Source organism: Gobio gobio, assembly GCF_949357685.1.
Source record: "Gobio gobio genome assembly, chromosome: 12".
NCBI classification, from domain to species: domain Eukaryota; kingdom Metazoa; phylum Chordata; class Actinopteri; order Cypriniformes; family Gobionidae; genus Gobio; species Gobio gobio.
The window spans coordinates 24,604,095-24,622,450 of record NC_137105.1 but is presented as its reverse complement, the minus strand read 5'-3'; the positions used below and the strand labels follow the sequence as shown (position 1 = coordinate 24,622,450).

The 18,356-nt window shown below is 35.9% G+C and overlaps 1 protein-coding gene across 2 annotated transcripts in view; it reads right to left on the bottom strand.

The window, feature by feature from the left end:
- Positions 1-3,178: 3,178 nt before the first annotated feature.
- spint1b (serine peptidase inhibitor, Kunitz type 1 b) overlaps positions 3,179-18,356 on the bottom strand; it is a 28,087-nt gene continuing 12,909 nt past the window's right edge. The window contains exons 4-10 of one of the 2 annotated variants that reach the window (XM_079831504.1): positions 10,858-11,028; positions 9,466-9,504; positions 9,261-9,383; positions 9,113-9,160; positions 7,898-8,068; positions 7,749-7,814; positions 3,179-3,968 (exon numbers count right to left, since the gene is read on the bottom strand). In XM_079831504.1, the coding sequence (XP_079687630.1) occupies positions 3,781-3,968; positions 7,749-7,814; positions 7,898-8,068; positions 9,113-9,160; positions 9,261-9,383; positions 9,466-9,504; positions 10,858-11,028 (806 nt within the window). In that variant the 3' untranslated portion in view covers positions 3,179-3,780. Of the gene's footprint in view, positions 3,969-4,772; positions 5,915-7,058; positions 7,815-7,897; positions 8,069-9,112; positions 9,161-9,260; positions 9,384-9,465; positions 9,505-10,857; positions 11,029-18,356 lie in introns of those variants that run through there. The other variant, XR_013817647.1, reaches the window with a different exon arrangement.

The following is an 18,356-nucleotide window of genomic DNA, read 5'->3' as shown; positions in this document are numbered from 1 at the left end:
GAAAGTGAACGACTGCGCATGCGCATGCGTGCGTGCGCGTGCGCGTGCGTGCGGATGCGCGCTCATGAAATTCTTTTACCAGTGCAAGAACAAAATTGCCTAACTGTATTGGAACTGTAATTAGTTACTTTAAACATATTTTATAGATACATATAGCCCACTGTTTTTTTTTTATTGTTAAAACTTTTTTATTTTCAATTTAAAAAAAAAATTGAACTTTCACTTTTTTTAAATGTTTTTCTAGCCTATATGTAAATTTACATGTTATTAATCACAATTACATTTGAATGGGTTAATTATAATACATAAATCAAAATAGAACTGGATGTAGCTTTTAAATGAAAACATTCTGCTTTCAATTCAAGTTGTTTTTTTTGATTGATTGATTGATTGATTGATTGATTGATTGATTGATTGATTGATTGATTGATTGATTGATTGATTGATTGATTGGTTGATTGGTTGATTGGTTGATTGATTGATTGATTGATTTGGTCTTTAGTTCAATCCTGTCTGGCTGTGACATTTCCATTTGATCTTTCTGACGTGTTTAGAAAGTGGCAACTGAAATTTTCAGGCACAAATGGCAGTATTTCCTGTGATTGTCCTAACTTGACAAACACAGACATTTAAGACATTTAAGACATATGCATGATGCAAAAGTGTATCCTTTAATTAAAGATACAACTCAGGAAGTATGTCTCATGAGTCATTTTAACAATCATCACAGCCTACTTACGCAACAGTATTTTACTCATATACAGTCTTTTCACATAACATTATTACAAGTCTACAAATATGTCATTATTAAAATGAACATCGAAACAAAACAAATCAAGACATGCCACAAACGTGTTTGTAAACCAACCCAACCAGCAGGACTGGTATATGAATTCTGTTCCCACGTCACCATGTCCTTAACCAGAAAAACAGAAATACTGTCATGAAAAGTTAAAGTTATTTCTTACATGACTCATGGCACACAACACAAACATCCCACACTTAGCAATGAAATAGGTTTAAATGTAAAGAAAACACTTTTGCTTTATTTTAGGGAATCGGTAGAAGTCAGAAAGTAAACTTAAACAGTTATTTTAGAAACCTTAGACCCTGTCTCATGACAGATCAGCATGCTCACATCATGGCCAACAAAAATCAAGCAAAAGAAAACTGGAGAAGCAGGTGAAAAAGAATGACAATCATCACATGGACTTTTATTTGTATAAAGAAATTCAACTTTTTCAACCAGATCTGAGTTATAGGCTACAGCATTTATAAGAGGTGCCACTCCTAATGAATAAATTAACCTTGACGTTTAAGTTGAGAGCCAAACATTTTCCTTTAATTAAGATTACTTTTGTATTCAGTATGTTCACTGAGAGATCAGTGATGATATTATAATAACAAGTTTCTTCGTTAAGGTATCTCAGACAAGACCAAACAAGTCAGGACTTGCTTGGAAGTGACAGATTCCATGGAAACATTGGATGGGTGTTAGGCTTTTGTGTAAAACCATTGTGTTGATTAGGTAATTTTAGGTAAAGAATTAAGTCAGAAGTAAAATTAAAAAAATTAAAAAAAAAGTAAGATATGTAGTATGTAAGACTTAAGTATTAAGACATAGGCTAACAGAAAAGGTCACTGGCATGTTATATTTTTGTTATTATATTAATGTAATTTCATTATGATATCCATGTGGACAAAAATGATTAGGGCCTGTAATATTTTTAAATAGACTAATAAAAATGATTACAAACATGATGGTGAATAATTGCAACAAAACGCTAGCTTTCAACATACAGTAGGCTACATACATAGCATACATTGGGGTGATTGGCTAATAACTTTTATATTGGAGAAATGATGTCTTCTAGTCAAGAAGTGGACAAGAGCGTTTGGTGTGAATTATGCAGGAAGATTTTCCTCAAGGGGGCGCTTGACGTCTCATACTAATCCCCATTGACCGTAGGCTATTATTATTATTAGCGTATTACATATTTTTGTTTTACAGCATTACACAGTTGAGGTGTACGTTTTAATTAATTCATTCCAAAGTATCTAACATACAAATGTACATTTCTCTCAACAATATGAATAAATTCTTAAATGCCCATCTATAACCACAAACCATTATGACCAGCGCTAAGAACAGCAATAACAGGTTCCATGAGATGTCATCGTCAACATGCTTCACCAGCTGTATGAACAAACAACAGAAATGAAAAAGAAAAAAAAAATACAACAGAAATGTTAAATCCATTTCATTAAAAATACAGTGAAGAATTAGGTTCCCATCGTAGACGACCGATTCCAAACAACTTTCAGGGAACAATTTATTATGCCCTAATTTTTTACTAATATTTGTATGGAAATGTTTCCTGCTTGTCCTAAGAGCATATGTTCTGTCAATTGTCTAACATTTTACTTTGCTTTTTGTTTTATTTTTATCATGTCTAGCTATTTTCCCGAAACATGGGCGTCACGGACAATACGTCCATATTTTTTCTAGTCTTATGTGCTAGACTCGTCACTGCCAATGGATGTCACTATTGTGCTTAAACATAACCTATAAATCACTGCATATTTATGTTTGCACAATCTTTCATAACTTTTATAGAAACTAAATGCTGTTTTAGTACATTGTCACATTAAGTAAGCTTTTAAAAATATGAATCCGCTTATAGTGCTTGAAAATTGCAGTAGGTGCTGCATACTTTCATTTTGTTCACGTTTGTTTTTCTTCTTTTGAGATGGAAAATTGACAGGACTGTGCTGCAGTTCTGTGGTTGTTTTGTCCTTCATGTCTCCACGTCAGCCAGTGACTGAATACTATCACCTTTATATATAGCACTTTATACAATACACAGATTGCTTCAAATTAGCTTTAAAGGGATAAACAGGAAAATAATGATTCAATGATGCAAACAGGAGTTAAATTCTGCTGTAAAGCAGCTCTAAAAAGAAAACGGTGTCATTGTTCAGCTGAAGACAGTTCAGTTCAATGACTTAAGAAATGACTTCAATTTAGCTATAAAACAGCTCTACAGAAAACAGTAATGTCATCATCAGCATCAAATTCTGACCCATACCGAACGACATTCAAGCAAAAAGTACGTTTTCTTTTTTGTATTTTTTTTTTTAAAGCCTGCTTCTCAATAACTGGAATATCACTCAAGCACTCATATAAGTTCTCTTTAATAAACACTTTAGAGAAAAGCTGGCAGACATTTTATATTTGGTGCAACAAGAACTCATGGTTTTGTGGGACAAATAATACAATTCATCTCACATATAGTCCACATAATACACAAATTGTCACACCATTAAAATATATGTAATAAAAAAAATATTTTATAGAATTATATAGACAATCTACTTTCCCCGACAATCTTTAGAATGATACATATGGCTTGCGAGTAAGAAATAAAACAAAAATACAATTACAATATCTTTTGTCAAGTGCTTATAAAACCAGAATATAAAATTCTCTGATGGTAGAAGACCATCTTTAAGGAATGATAAAGATCCACACACACACGCACACGTAACATAATATACTAACTCTAAAATCCACATTAAAAAGAAACACCTTGATCATTACGACCTGAGATAAAAGACCTGGTTCAGTGACCAAACATGTAATATGGCTTAACGTTAAGGTCAGTAACTTACTAAGTTACTGTCAACTTTTGACAAGAGCATTATTCATTTGACCCATCCTACACTGCAGCCAGCCTCCAGTTGATCGGAACTACAGAAAGTAATGTTTTAAAGATGGAGTCATGCTTTGGCAGTGGTGCTGTTGTAGACCATCTGTTGGTCTTCTTCACTGTATGCCACTGGAGGACTGCTGGTGGCCACGCGCTGATGCTGTTGGGTTTTCCTCCTGTTTTTGAGGAAAAAGTAGCCCAACACAGCCAGAACAGCCAAGATGGCCACAACCAAAACCACAGCCAGGGCAACAGAAGCTAAGGGGGAGAAAAAGACAATCCAGAACATGCATTAGTTGTACTAATGCAGGTTCACACATACTCTGTTTGCAGTGCGTATGCGGTGCAGAAGCAGCACGGGCTCTTGTGCTTTCACATATGACACGTTTGCAGTGTGTAACTGATCTGTGGCTGTATACCACCATTTATTCATAATTTGTGTTTCAAAAGTTGTTACTTTTTAGCATTGTAATTCTCTTTGTACACTATACAAATTATACAATCTTTCAAAAAACGTACGCTGCCATTCAAAAGTTTTTGATCGGTAATATTATTAATGTTTTTAGAAGAAGTCTCTTATGCTCACCAAGGCTGCAAAAAAAAGCTAATATTGTGAAATACTATTAAAATGTAATATAAAATGTTAATTTTAAATTCTAATTTATTTCTGTGATGCAAAGCTGAATTTACAGCATCACTACTCCAGTATGCAGATATGATGATTTGCTGCTTAAGAAACATTTATGATTATCATCAATGTTGAAAAGAGTTGTGTAAAAAAAAAAATTCTTAGGATTCTTTGATATAAATGTATTTTTTTAAATAGCATTTATTTTAAATAAAATCTTTCGTAACATTATAAATGTCTTTACTGTCATCCTTGCTGAATAAATGTATTAATGATGCATTTTAAGGTCTTACCCCCAATTCAACATTCACAATTCAAAATTCAGCTTTGCATCACAGAAATAAATTACATTTTAAAATATATTAAAATAGAATCGAACCGTTATTTTACATTGTAATAATATTTCACAATAATGTTTTTTTTTAATTATTATTATAAAATAAATGCAGCCTTGGTGAGCATAAGAGTTCTTCTAAAAACATAAAAAATCTTGCCGATCAATAACTTTTGAACGGCAGTGTATTCACGTTTAAATGCCCTAAATTTAAACAATCAATTAATTACTTCTATATAGATTTATATATGAAGTTGTTCAAGCAAGTGGAAAATATTTAAATATAGCCTACTTATGTTAAAATCACAAACATTTTAAGTTAAAATTTACAATTAACAAAAACAGCCGACTATCATGCCTTTCTTTTGCATTTAAATCATAACCTTTTTTTTCCCGCCTCCACGAAGAGATGAGTGCCAGCCATTATGTCGCCTTGTTTATCTATATGTGAACTTTTCCTTGCTTTACCCTGGGCAAAAAGTCATACATTTGACTGTGAAACACAGTAGAGTTTAAATGATATGCATTTATGGTGAAATTAAGTTTATTTTTATGCAAACAATGCAGTCAGTTTAATTCAGCATGTGCAGCACAGCAAAAATAGATTTGGTGCATAAAAGATTGCTGCAGACACACCGCTCCTGGAACGCATTGCCGGACCACATCAGTGTGCAGTGTGAATGCTCTAACCTGTTAACATGGGCATAGAAGGGAAAAAAAACGCACCACATATGCACTGCAAACAGAGTACGTGTGAACCTGGTGTTAGAGACACCAGCCAAAATTTATTTTATTTTTCCATGCAAACAGCCGCATATAGATCAGATAAAGAGAATAAAATACATAGGCCTACACTAAATCTTTTTCACTTAAATAATTACCAAATTAAGATGACAAAACGAAAATACACTGAATCCATAAGCTTTGAAGAACCGGAATCGTTTTTTGTTTTTTTTTGTCAAATAAAAATAGAAGGCCTAGGCTATCTCAATCCACACCTTGTATGTTTTTTGTTTGTTTGTTTTTTAAGTAACATGTCTAAGTGATGTGGGTTAGTCTGGAGCGCAGCCTGTTGACAGACCTGCGGCAGAAAAGCACCTCAATCCTTCTGTCTCCGCAGCGCGCAAGCCTCGGCTGATTTTCTATAAACCATCAGGAAACCGCGGCGAGAAGAACATACGCGACAATGTTTACTTTAGTAAACTTGACCAAAACCACACTATTAAAAGCCTTAAAGAGCACCTATCATAGAATTTTGAAATTGACCTTTCATGTAGTGTGTAACATAGATCTAAGTGAACAAAAACATCCTGCATAGTTTTGAAATATGACAGTACACCGTATTTATAGTTATTTTCTTTCAAAAGTAAGAGTCGACTCGGAGTCATTTTTAAGAATCGTTAGAAGACCGAAGCTTTTTCTCTGACTAGATGACGTCAACTTGTCAAGTTATTTGAATACGATACGCCCACTTATTGCGCTCCAAGACGCCAGTGAAAACTAGAAAACATCATGGCGACGAGACGCTGTGTTCTGAGGTGCGACTCAAAAGCAAACTTTTTTCATCTGCCCAAGGATGAGCATTTGAAGACTAAGTGGCTTGAAGATAAACCATACATCGTCGCGATTGTGTGTTTATTAGTCGTCAAATGTATGTTTCGCGATCTCAGGAAGCTTTTATTATGGACTTCTATTATGGCACATGGTATCTTCTTCGTCTGTCTGTACCATATATGGACTACATGTGCACAGAGCGCCCTCCGTCTGCCAGTATGAATTGAAAACAACACATAAGACTCAATCGCTCATGAATATAGGCTATCTGCGCATTTTGAGGAAGTATTGAATAAAAAATACTCCTCTGTTTAGAAATTTGACACAGACATATGAGAATCTATCAATATGTCTCCTCATCTGCACACTTTTGAACTAAAAGCCCTGAGGGATGTTGATTTGTCGCGAGTCTTCGTGAGGAGAATAGAGGAGTTTTTTTATGAATGAGATCAGCTGAGGCTCATATTACAATCAAACAGTACCGACGCGGTTTTCATATTCATAACTCCTGACACATCTTAACAAATTACTGTCACTATAAGACTTTGATGGGCGTTCCGTTTCCGAAATTATCTGCACAGACTATACCAATCACAGCTGACTGGGTCCATCGGACCAATCACCGCAGATTAGCGTCACATAAAGGCGGGGTTTTGAAAAGTGAATCACTAAAGGAATCATTTGAGAATCGCTGTCAAAACAGGTAAAAATAAATGCATATTATAAGAAAACTAAAGTCTTTTTTGTCATTGCATGCATGCAAAACTGTTGTTGGGGACTTCTAAAACAATATTTGGAACATTTTAAATGCCATGATAGGTGCTCTTTAAACAAGGCTTCAGATGGCACTGATGTCCCGGGAATACAGAGATAACGCCTCGCTAGAGCGGCCAGCCACGGGAATCGCCGTTCATTTGCTTCCCAGTTCCACCAGTCAGGAGCTTGTACTACTGCTGTATTTTTCTGTCGAAATGGACCCGAATAGTAAGCTTTTCCATTGCTTCATTTTGCGAGATATATCTGGTTGGTTGCACATGTCGACGCGCTCCGTGAGTGAACAAATAATGCTATAAAGCTTATTTTTCTTAACCATGCATCAAAAAACAAACAAACAAAAAAGCGCTAAAAACATTTAAACCGTTTAACTGGTAGTATTAATCGGTCAAAGTTCTCACTTTCGGTTAACGGTTAAATGGTCAACAGCATCCCTACACTGCTGTGGACGTTGTTTACTTCGTTAATGTGTTTACTGTGATAATGGACTGAGGATGGGAGAAGGATTCGGTATTCGGTTTCGGATTCGGCCGAATCTTAACCAGTGGATTCGGTATTCGGCCGAACCCCAAAAATCTGGATTCGGTGCATCCCTAGTTTAATTGACGCACAAGGGTATAAACCTTACAAAAATGTATATCTGCTTAATTAAAAATAAAAAAAGCAATGAGGTACAAGAGTATTATTTTAAGATATATATAGGAAAATATCTTGGCAGATATATGTATACAAGATGATTAGATATTACCTGACTGGCTTTCCCCTAGTTCATCATTACCCCTTAGAAACAATCCTCTGGCAAACACATCCTTTTCTACAGACAGACACCAGAAATACACATCAAATCCATACTTCAGCCACAATCACTAATATATCAGACTTGAGCACTATTCATACCTGTGACACCTGAGCAGTTGCTCATGCATTTGTCTGTAGTTTCAAAGTTGTTCTCATTGCCATCACAGCCACCATAGGTGAAGCGATGACACTTTTTGTTAAGAGGGTCATAGTACCAACGAGTAAAACTGGCTCGACATGTGCCCGTAACAGGGGGATCCGTGCAGTGGGCTAAGAGAACAGGATTAGAAGAGAATTAAAGCTTATGAAGAAATAAGCAATCTGTTTAATGCACTAACTGTTGGTGGGATAACAAAAATACAAAAAACTAACTGTTGATAAATGAAAACATGTTTATCTAGGATCAATAGTAATAAGGAGCAATAATAAAGGCATACTGTATAGTCCATATCTCATCAGTACTTTCCCATCATCGAAATTCTGTCATGATCAGTTATGTGATGTGAGAGAATCAAAAGCTTTGAGCAATCTTGACATAAAACTTTGCTCAATGCATCTAGAGGCACATGTTGCAAGCAGGGCGGGGCCGAGAGCCGTGGGAATGGAGCTGGTGCATCACACCAGTCTCGAGCCCCATGGAGGAGCTCCGGAGGAATAAAAGGAAGTATGACCTTTATGCCTTTAAACCTTGCTACAGCACTATTTCATAAAGTAGGCAAATGCAAATGTGGAGAAGAAAATTTGGTCCAATCATTACACAAAGCAATCAAATTGCTTCAAAGGCCTTGTTGTATGGACCATCTTGTTTTATCTTTCTGTGTTTATGTTTTTATTACAGCTTGACAGCTTTTATTACGATATATTGCCAAGAATAGCCTGGAGATTCTACTAAATTTCTTCTGTGTTCCGTGAAAGAAAGAAAAATCATTAAGTTTCCAAATAACATGAGTGAATATGGTGGTTTAAATTTTGGAGTGAATAATTCCTTAATGTACTAATAAGGCTGCTGGTTCATAAAGGCAGTGACAAGCCAACATCAAAGAACCAGTGGCGACGAAAACAGACTTTGTCGCCCTTGTGGCAGCTGTGTGTGCTTGAACACACCGCAAAGACTACAGACGACTGACAACTTCTTTGCTCGATTTCATCACTTACGTTTTATTCATGTGCACGGACTCATTCGCCAAGCTGAACAGCCAATCAGAGTGACCTCTCGCTGACGGCCCTGACACTGAATCGGGCGAACCCCACACAACCTGACAAATACTCATCGATGGCTCACCATTGGCCATCTCAGCACTGCATAAAACTCACCTTTTTTATTCACCCCAATCTGAAGAAGTCGACTCAGGCTTTTATTCACTGAAAAGTAAAAGAAGTCAATTTAAAAACTGAGTGCGTGTCATGAGGTGTGTGTGTGTGTGTGTGTGTGTGTGTGTGTGGATATGGTGCAGAGTCTCACATTGCTCACAGTTCTCCTCATCAGAACCGTCGCTGCATTGCTGCTGTTCATCACACTCAAACTCTTTCTTCACACAGCAGCCATTAGAGCATTTAAATTTGTCTTCTTCACATGAAGAACAGTCTGTATCACACACAGAGAAAAAAAAGAATGAGGAACGTTTATATACAGTATTTGGCCGAGGTGAGACCGAAAGCAAACATACCTTCGTTAGCCACCTTTCTCGAATCTCCACCAGGGATTACTGCAGACAGACAACATTTGAGAAGATTTAATCAAGGAAATGTCTAAAAAGGTTAAAGGAATACACAAGGTTAAAAGTATGTGGGCACCTCCTTCTAATTAATAGGTTTGTTTATTCTAATGACTTCTGTGAGGAAAAATCCTAATGCCACACCACACACACAATAGCATTCAAGAAAACGGTGTCCTTTCAACATTTAAAAAAACCTGTATTTTTCCTCACACAGACCTATCATTTTTCTTCATAAGACATTGATTCATCAATTGGGGTCACATTGTTTATTTCTCTGCATGGTTTTTGAAGTGTCAGCTTTGAAATGCACATTTCCTTGCAATAGATGGACTCACAGAAATGTATTATTGAAAAATAAAAAATACATTTGGGACTGCATGAGAGCAAGTAAATGATTTTCATTTTGAGAATTTTCATTTTGGGTGATGAATACTTTCAACTATGCAAGACACAAGCATCAGGCTCTAAGGTTGTTGCTCCTCTAATGTTCTGGAAGGGTTCAGTAAAAGGCCAGTCAAGTTCTTCTCCAAAGTCACTAAATAATTTCTTTATGGACCTGCTAGGTGAAATATTCTGCAGGTTTAATGCCACGCTGTATGGGAATCAGACATAAAAGAACTAAAGAGGTTAAATGTTATTGCAGTCCAACCTGAAACACTGACTTCACATTTGATTTAAGAACTGCAACAGAGTTAAAGATGATTGGTCCCACTTTATATTAGATGTCTTTAACTACTGCGTACTAACAATTCAATTAATAATATGATACAAAGCACTTATTGTGTACATACATGTTTTTGTACTTATATTATTATGATTACCTGCATGTAATTACAGCTGTAATTAGTTTCTGTAATTACATCTATAATTACGCTGTTGAGCCTTCCCCTTACCTTTTAACCCACCCTTAAACCTACCCATACCACCAAACCTGTATCCCACCTCAATAAAAGCAAAAGGGTTTTACAATACAACATTGTACTTATTTTTTGATGAAAGTACATACAGTGTGACCAGATAAACCAACTTTTCTTTTTTTTCTTTCTTTTTTTTTTTTTTTTTTAAACAACACAATTTCATAAAATGTTCAGACTTGAAGACTTGAAAAGCAGTATGGATTTTTTGATGATGCTTTTCTTAAAGTGTGACAGATGACAATTATTTACTAGACAATGACAGTTACTAGTCCTAAATTAAGATTCCAAGTTAATTTCTTTTTAGGTGTTTCCATTGGAAAGCAGCATACTGGTTTGGAACCAGTAATAACGACAGTTTTCATTTGAAGATATTCCTATAAACCTATAGTACAACATTGCCACAATGCAATGACATTTGCATTACCTGTTGTGTTTTTACAGGCATTTAAACACTCCTGTTCGGAGAGATAGTTGTTGTTATTCTCCTTACACCCTCCAAAGACAAACTGCTCACACTTGCTGGATGCAGCGTTGTAATGCCAACGAGGGAAAGAACCTCGACAGGGTCCCTCCTTTTTAGGGGTCAAACAGTGACCTAGTGGGAAATGGAACAGAATAAAGACATGATATAAGAACAGGAAAATACTAGATTGTGCATTGAGGTGGTTGCTCACTGGCCCAATTCAAAATTCTCTATGGTCAGTTTATTTTATAATATTATTATTACTACCAATACTATTACTATTATTATAATTTACTAATGCTACCACTACTACAATTATTATTGTTATTATAATTAGTATGATTACTACTTTTACTACAAATCTATTACCATTTTCTTTCTCTTTGTTTTTGTTTTGTTTTTCTCTCTTCTGTATGTGTATGTGTTATTGATCTCTTACCATGTATAAGCTACTGTTTTGTTAATTTGCAATTTTGCTCAATCTTTTTGTTCTTCTTTTTTAAATCTATTTCCATTAAACAGAATATAAACATCATAAAATATGTTTACCTTATAGGCAATATTGAATAAATTTGATTTTCTTAAAAGTAATTAAAAATACAATTTGGCCAGCGGAAAAGATTCTTTGAAACCTTTTTCTGAAATTTTATTTTACTTTTTCTGAATTATTTTAGTCTATACAATTTTTATTTATTTATTCCAAAACAAGGCAAGGATACTGAATGATTTTTAACAATGTAATGTGACGGCACAGACTGCATCTTATATTTTCCTAATGTCTTGTACCGTTAAGCATGGCATCACATGGATGGGAATATGCAAGGAAATTATATGCAGATGACGTTATGCATAGTAAAACTAGACACTGTAAGCTACATTTATGGTTATTTCGAGGAGGAGACGGGGTGGGGAAGCATGTACACGCAATCTTTCGCTGACTGGGTTTTATAAAAGGGCATTTTACTCAGGGTTCTGCCGCAAAAATCTAGCTTGTGTGCAGCAGACTTTTAGGTTGTAAATCTACGGAAAATTTTATACATGAGGCCCCAGATCTCAATCCAATAGAGCAGCTTTGAGATGTGGTGGAACGGGAGATTTCTATCGTGTATGTGCAGCAACTGTGTAATGCTATCATGACAATATGGATCAAAATCTCTGAGGAATGTTTCCAGCACCTTGTTGAATCTATGCCATCGAAGAATTAAGGCAGTTCTGAAGGCAAAAGGGGGTCCAACCAAGTACTAGTAAGGTGTATCTAATAAATTGGCCAGTGAGTGTAGATTTTAGTAGTATTTTAAGTGATATTATGTAGATCCTATAAACATCAATACAAATATAATTTTCATCTTTCTACGGCCCTCTCATCAAGCAAAACCGGAAGCCAATTGCTTCGGAAAGTGCACACCTCTCCTCAACAAGCCACACTATTTGGACAGAAAAATAAAGATATGCGAATAGACTCCTTACATACGTAATTATGTGTAACACAAAAATAAAATAAAAGGAAACTAAATAAAATGTAGAAATGAGTGTATAGGCAAATACAATTGCTTATGTGCAGTTGTTAACCTGGATAACATGACATGACATGTTCCTTTCAGTTCCAACAAAGATATTGTTGAAACCTGCACATGGGATCAACGGTTTTGGCACATGTTCAAGATGTAGGGGTGTGCACGAAGTTCCTAATGTGCTCAAGGGATTGTTTGCATTAAAGCAGCCATATTAAGCTTTTTCAAATATAACCTTTCATGCAGTGTGTAACAATACTGTAGCTGTTTTGGAATGTAAAAGGTCTGCAACGTTTTAAAGATCAAAGTGCACAAGAAATAAAGTTATTGTCATCTAAAATCGATCTATTGTCTCCCGAGAATTGATTCTGAACTGCAATTCCAGTCTCACTTCCTGTTACATGCCTACTGTACGTAACAAATTTGCATAAAGCCAACCTATGGTCTGCCTCATTGGCTGCCTAAGAAAAAACATCTACTTTGACCCTCAAACACTGCAGTTGTAGCTGAGATTTGGTTTGTGTTGTCGATATGTTGAGAATATGCTGTTTTCTGTGCTACACGGTTTTCTTCACTTCAAAAGGATGAGGACTTGAGATACAGAAATTGATACAGAAAAAAAACGACACCATCATTAGTGTTTATATCACTGTGTATACAAGTGATGAGGAAGATCCAGAGCTGAAATTCATATATGGTAATGGTTATTTTTTTTCCGACACGTGATGTAAGCGGTAGACCAATGACAACAGACTGGTCCGTCTGACAAATTGGTGCAGAGTAGGCTCTCAGAAAGGAGGGCTTTAGAGAGACTGCATCTTCAAACAAACCGTTTTTCAGACTATTTAGCCTTGTTCAGACTGCCAGTCCAGATCCAATTTGTGCATATCTGTCTGTTGTGAACGTCAAAGTTATATAAAAAAAAAAATATTATTATTTTATATATATATATATATATAATATTATATTATATTATATTATATTATATTATATTATATTATATTATATTATATTATATTATATTATATTATATTATATTATATTATATTATATTATATTATATTATAATATAATATAATATAATATAATATAATATAATTAATATAATATAATATAATATAATATAATATAATATAATATAATATAATATAATATAATATAATATAATATAATATAATATAATATAATATAATATATTATATTATATTATATTATATTATATTATATTATATTATATTATATATATATATATATATATATATATATATATATATATATATAATCTTAAGATTAAAGCTGTTCATGCCAGTGTTTGAACACAGATGAGTGTCAACAATGTGTGTAAACACTGTCAAGTTTGAATGGAAACCCAGCTAAAGTCTGTGCAAAAAGAACACTACAAATGTTCTGGTTTTGGATGTACCAACGAACATAAGAGTCAGCCAGTGTTGGGTAAGTTACTCTAAAAAAGTAATTAATTACTAGTTACTAGTTACATCTTCAATAGTGTAATTGGATTACTGTACAAATTACTCTCTCCAAAAAGTATTTAATTATCCTCAATAAACCTGTCTCCGGCGTGATGACCCAGATCTTTTGAATATTGCACTTTAATAATTGTTTAATCGATACGTAATCCTCAATAAACCCATCTCCAGCATGTTACCTCCGATCTTTTGAATATTCCGATCTAATATGTGTCAGGGTTCTGTTACTTCTGTCTAGTTTATTCATGGTTTTGTGACAGAGCCCTGACACTCCTGTATTGTTTGTCTTGTCTTGTGTGAGCGCGCAGCTTTGAGCATGCTCGAGCTGCGTGCTCTACTGTCCTTGTGTTTTGTGTGCGGGCATGGTGTTCGGATCCCAGCACTTCTGTCTAGTTTGGGTTTCAGTTTTGTGTTGGGATTCGGACATTCATGCTCCGCGTGTTTGTTTTGTCTTGAGCGCACAGAATGAGCATTCGCTCGTTCTCGTGCGCTCTGTCTTGTCATGTGAGTGTGTGCTCTTCTGTCTGTGTGTTCTGTGTAGCACACGGTTCATATTTTCATCGGCCGTGTGCTTTCATGTTATGTTTTGTCTTTTGTTGTGTAGCACGTGGTTGGTGTTTTTTCACTGGCTACGTGCTACGTCATGTTGTCATGTTTTGTGTGAACATGCAGCTGATGAGTTTTCATTAGCTGCATGTTCATGTCACGTTTGGTGTGAGTACATGTCTTGTCAAGTGTTTCTTTGTGCCATGTGCACATGTCTATTGTCTAACCCCGCCCACCTTGTTTCCTGATTATTGGTTCATTTGCCCCACCTGTCTTCCCTCGTTACCCTCTTTTGTTTGTTCCCTATTTAATCTCCCTGTGTTTACAGTCCAGTGCGGAATCGTCGTCGTTTTTACCTCATGTTTCCCTGCTCCAGTCAAGCTTAGTCAAGTCAAGTCAAGTCTGTTTTTCCCCTTCAGGGTAGTTTGTTTTGTCTTGTTTTATTTTATTATTATCATTAAAAAGCCCTTTCGTCTGCATCTCTGAGTCCTCGCTCCTTTCCCTACAACAACCCTGACAATATGACCCCTGACCTGTAAAGTTGCCAGAATAATAATCATATACTGTTTGTTAATTGGCCAGAGGAGAACTGGCACCCCGACTGAGCCTGGTTTCTCCCAAGGTTTATTTTTCTCCATTAGGCTACTTGATGGAGTTTTGGTTTCCTTGCCACTGTCGCCTTTGGCTTGGCTAAATTTTCAACTAAATATCCAAATAAATCTAATTAGTAAACTAAATTACTGAGCTGCCCACATTGTCACTGTATGATAATTGATCTGAGCTGATGACATCAACGTTTTCTCCGGAGCGGCTGTACGGCCGAATAAAATTCTGTTGCATTATTTTCCTGTTTAACACTGTAAAGCTGCTTTGAAACAATCTGCATTGTAAAAAGCGCTATATAAATAAAGTTGACTTTTACTAATAAATTAAATTAAATTACTTATTACTAATTACTTTCTAAATCCTATATCAACCTCGACTAGTTAAGCGATTCAAGGATAGACATGAAACTGCTCTTTTAATTCATTAAAATAAATATAAAACTAGCCTACATAAATTATTCTTATTAACTGACCAAAGTATTACAAATGTGAGAAGGATGCATAAAAACATGCATTTTAAAGTTAGACTTTAAATTTTGATGTTAATTCAACTATTGTATTATATATACTTGTATTTAGTAACTAGTTACACCCAACACTGGAGTCAGTGTGGTCGAATTTCATTTATGAAGGAAATGTGCCAAAGAAAGTGATATATATTGCGTAAATGAATTTACCACATGTTGACTCCAATCAAGTTGTAGAAACATCTCAAGGACGATCAGTGGAAACAGGATGCACCTGAGCTCAATTTTGAGTGTCATGGCAAAGGCAGTGAATACTTATGTACATGTGATTTTTTTATTTTATAAATTTGCAAAGATTTCAAACCATCTTCTTTCATGTTTTCATTATGGGGTATTGTTTGCAGAATTGAGAAAGAAATAATCAATTTAATCAATTTTGGAATAAGGCTGTAACATAAAATGTGGAAAAGGGGAAGCGCTGTGAATACTTTCCAAATGCACTGTATATTACACCTTGTGAAAAGGGGCATAATAGGTCCCCTTTAAAATAGCATAACAGGGGCACATTAATGTTTGACTCAGTAGGCATTTTGCATTTCATCATTCATACCTTGGTGTGTTCCCAAACTACACAAGAAGTCAAAATGCCCATCTTTGCAGGTAATCATATTAATAACTTTATCTCTAAATTGGGATAAAATATATAAGATCTGTGCATTAGGTCTTAAAGTGACTGCAGTTTAATATACCTACTGTTTTCTAATTGGCCTTAATGTTAATCAACCATCAAAAGAAAAAAAAGAAAATGGCCCTCTCTCAAATAGCATAATCTACAACAGCAATAGAAAATTATCTTAAATAATTTGTTACAGGCACACATCAAGCTTTTCTTGCGATCTTGCCGACTCTGTACTACAGACATAATTTTCACACGTGAGAAGTGCGTTCATCATGGACAACCACGCGGTTGCCGTGGTAATGAACTATAAATATACTTGCTGGTAAAGTTAAATCACTAAAATGATGACAGTACAAAAGCGCATATTACGCCAAACGATCAGCCACTTGTTGGAACCAGCTGATAATCCCTGCCTTTGATTCAATACCTCTCAACTTGACGCTTACATAAGCTCGGTCACACAGGGCTCGACACAGTGCGACCATCCTCACATTTGCGACTAAAAATAGACGTGTGCAAACTGTACACTGTATTTTGGAGCACCCATTTCCTTAAATGTAGCATCAATACCTTACAGTAGGCTATATTGTATACCATGCTATTAACGATTATTAAGGCATCTTATATTTTGGGGAAAGAAAAACATATCATGATACTGCAAACTTCAAAGGCCATTTCATTAAATAAATGTGAACTTCACGTTTCAGATTCTGAGTGTTGTACGGGCTTGCACAACAATGCTTCAGTTCAGAGCAGTTCACAATCAATGAATGGTGCACATTTATGCCAAGCGAATATTTATGAACAATGACAATTGTGATTTATATTGTATGTTGTATACAGGTGTAACGCATCACACGGAGAGGCCGGATAGCTGGCCTGAATGGTCGTAGCCAAGTGTAAGCAAACTCACGTATCTGACATTCCATGGGGTTTATTATCAGCATCGATCCCACGCACACATAGGGCAATTCGCAAACACTCCACTGACAACTGCGTTACTGAACAGAAAAATAAATGCCAAAGAGCAACAGAAATTTAGAACGCATACATGCGACGTTCACAGCTCGCGCTCCATCTACGGACTGCCCACTCATCAGCGAGTTAGTGAGAGAGAATGCGTTCCGCCTTAAAGGAGCTGTACCTAATTCAGCGAGGTAAAGTATTCGCCTAGGCTGCTTTAGGGACCGTCTGCAAATTCACCACACAGTGCAAATCGAATCTCAACAAACCATTTAAATTAATTTTTACAGGGCTATGGTAAATGCCTAGCGGGCAAAATTATTTATTATATTTTGCCAATATCTCGTTTTAGACAATACCTCCCCTAATGGATGTACAGTAATAATAATAAAAAATAATAATAATAATAATAATAAAAAAAAGGCTTTCATGATCAAAAGATTCCTACTGGCCAGACTGACTTACTGAAATTAAGTGGAGTAAAGCTGGCTTGACATTGGATATCCGCGGTTTTAGGGACCGTCTCTAAAGTTACATACAACATTGGTATACATGTTTCTAACTTCAATAGCATTTGAAGAGAATGGCTTACAATCATAAAACCAACTGTAAAGTGTTCATCTAGGTGTCAGGTTTGATGCACACCTTTTAGATTTTTTTTTTTTAGATTTAATAAAATAAACTGTCAAATCACATGAAAATATAGATATTTATTTCACTAGGCTACTGTATGGGCTCATACACAAAATATGCTAGATTTAAATGTCATAGCTGATTCCCTCATACGAATGTGGTTCTCCATTTGTCCGTCTAACCTTTTCTCCTGTGCAGCAGCAGTGCTGTTCCTTCTGCTCCCGCAGGAGCCCAGTTTCTCTGGCTAATTTCTCCACTGCAGCAGCAGTGCAGTTCCCTCTACTCCCGCAGGAGCTCAGTTTCTCTGGCAAATTTCTCGACTACCGCAGCAGTGCAGTTCCCTCTGCTCCCGCAGGAGCTCAGTTTCTCTGGCTAATTTCTCCACTGCCGCCGCAGTGCTGTTCCCTCTGCTCCCGTAGGAGCCCAGTTTCTCTGGCTAATTTCTCCACTGCCGCCGCAGTGCTGTTCCCTCTGCTCCCGTAGGAGCCCAGTTTCTCTGGCTAATTTCTCCACTGCCACAGGAGCCCAGTTTCTCTGGCTAATTTCTCCACTGCCGCAGCAGTGCTTTT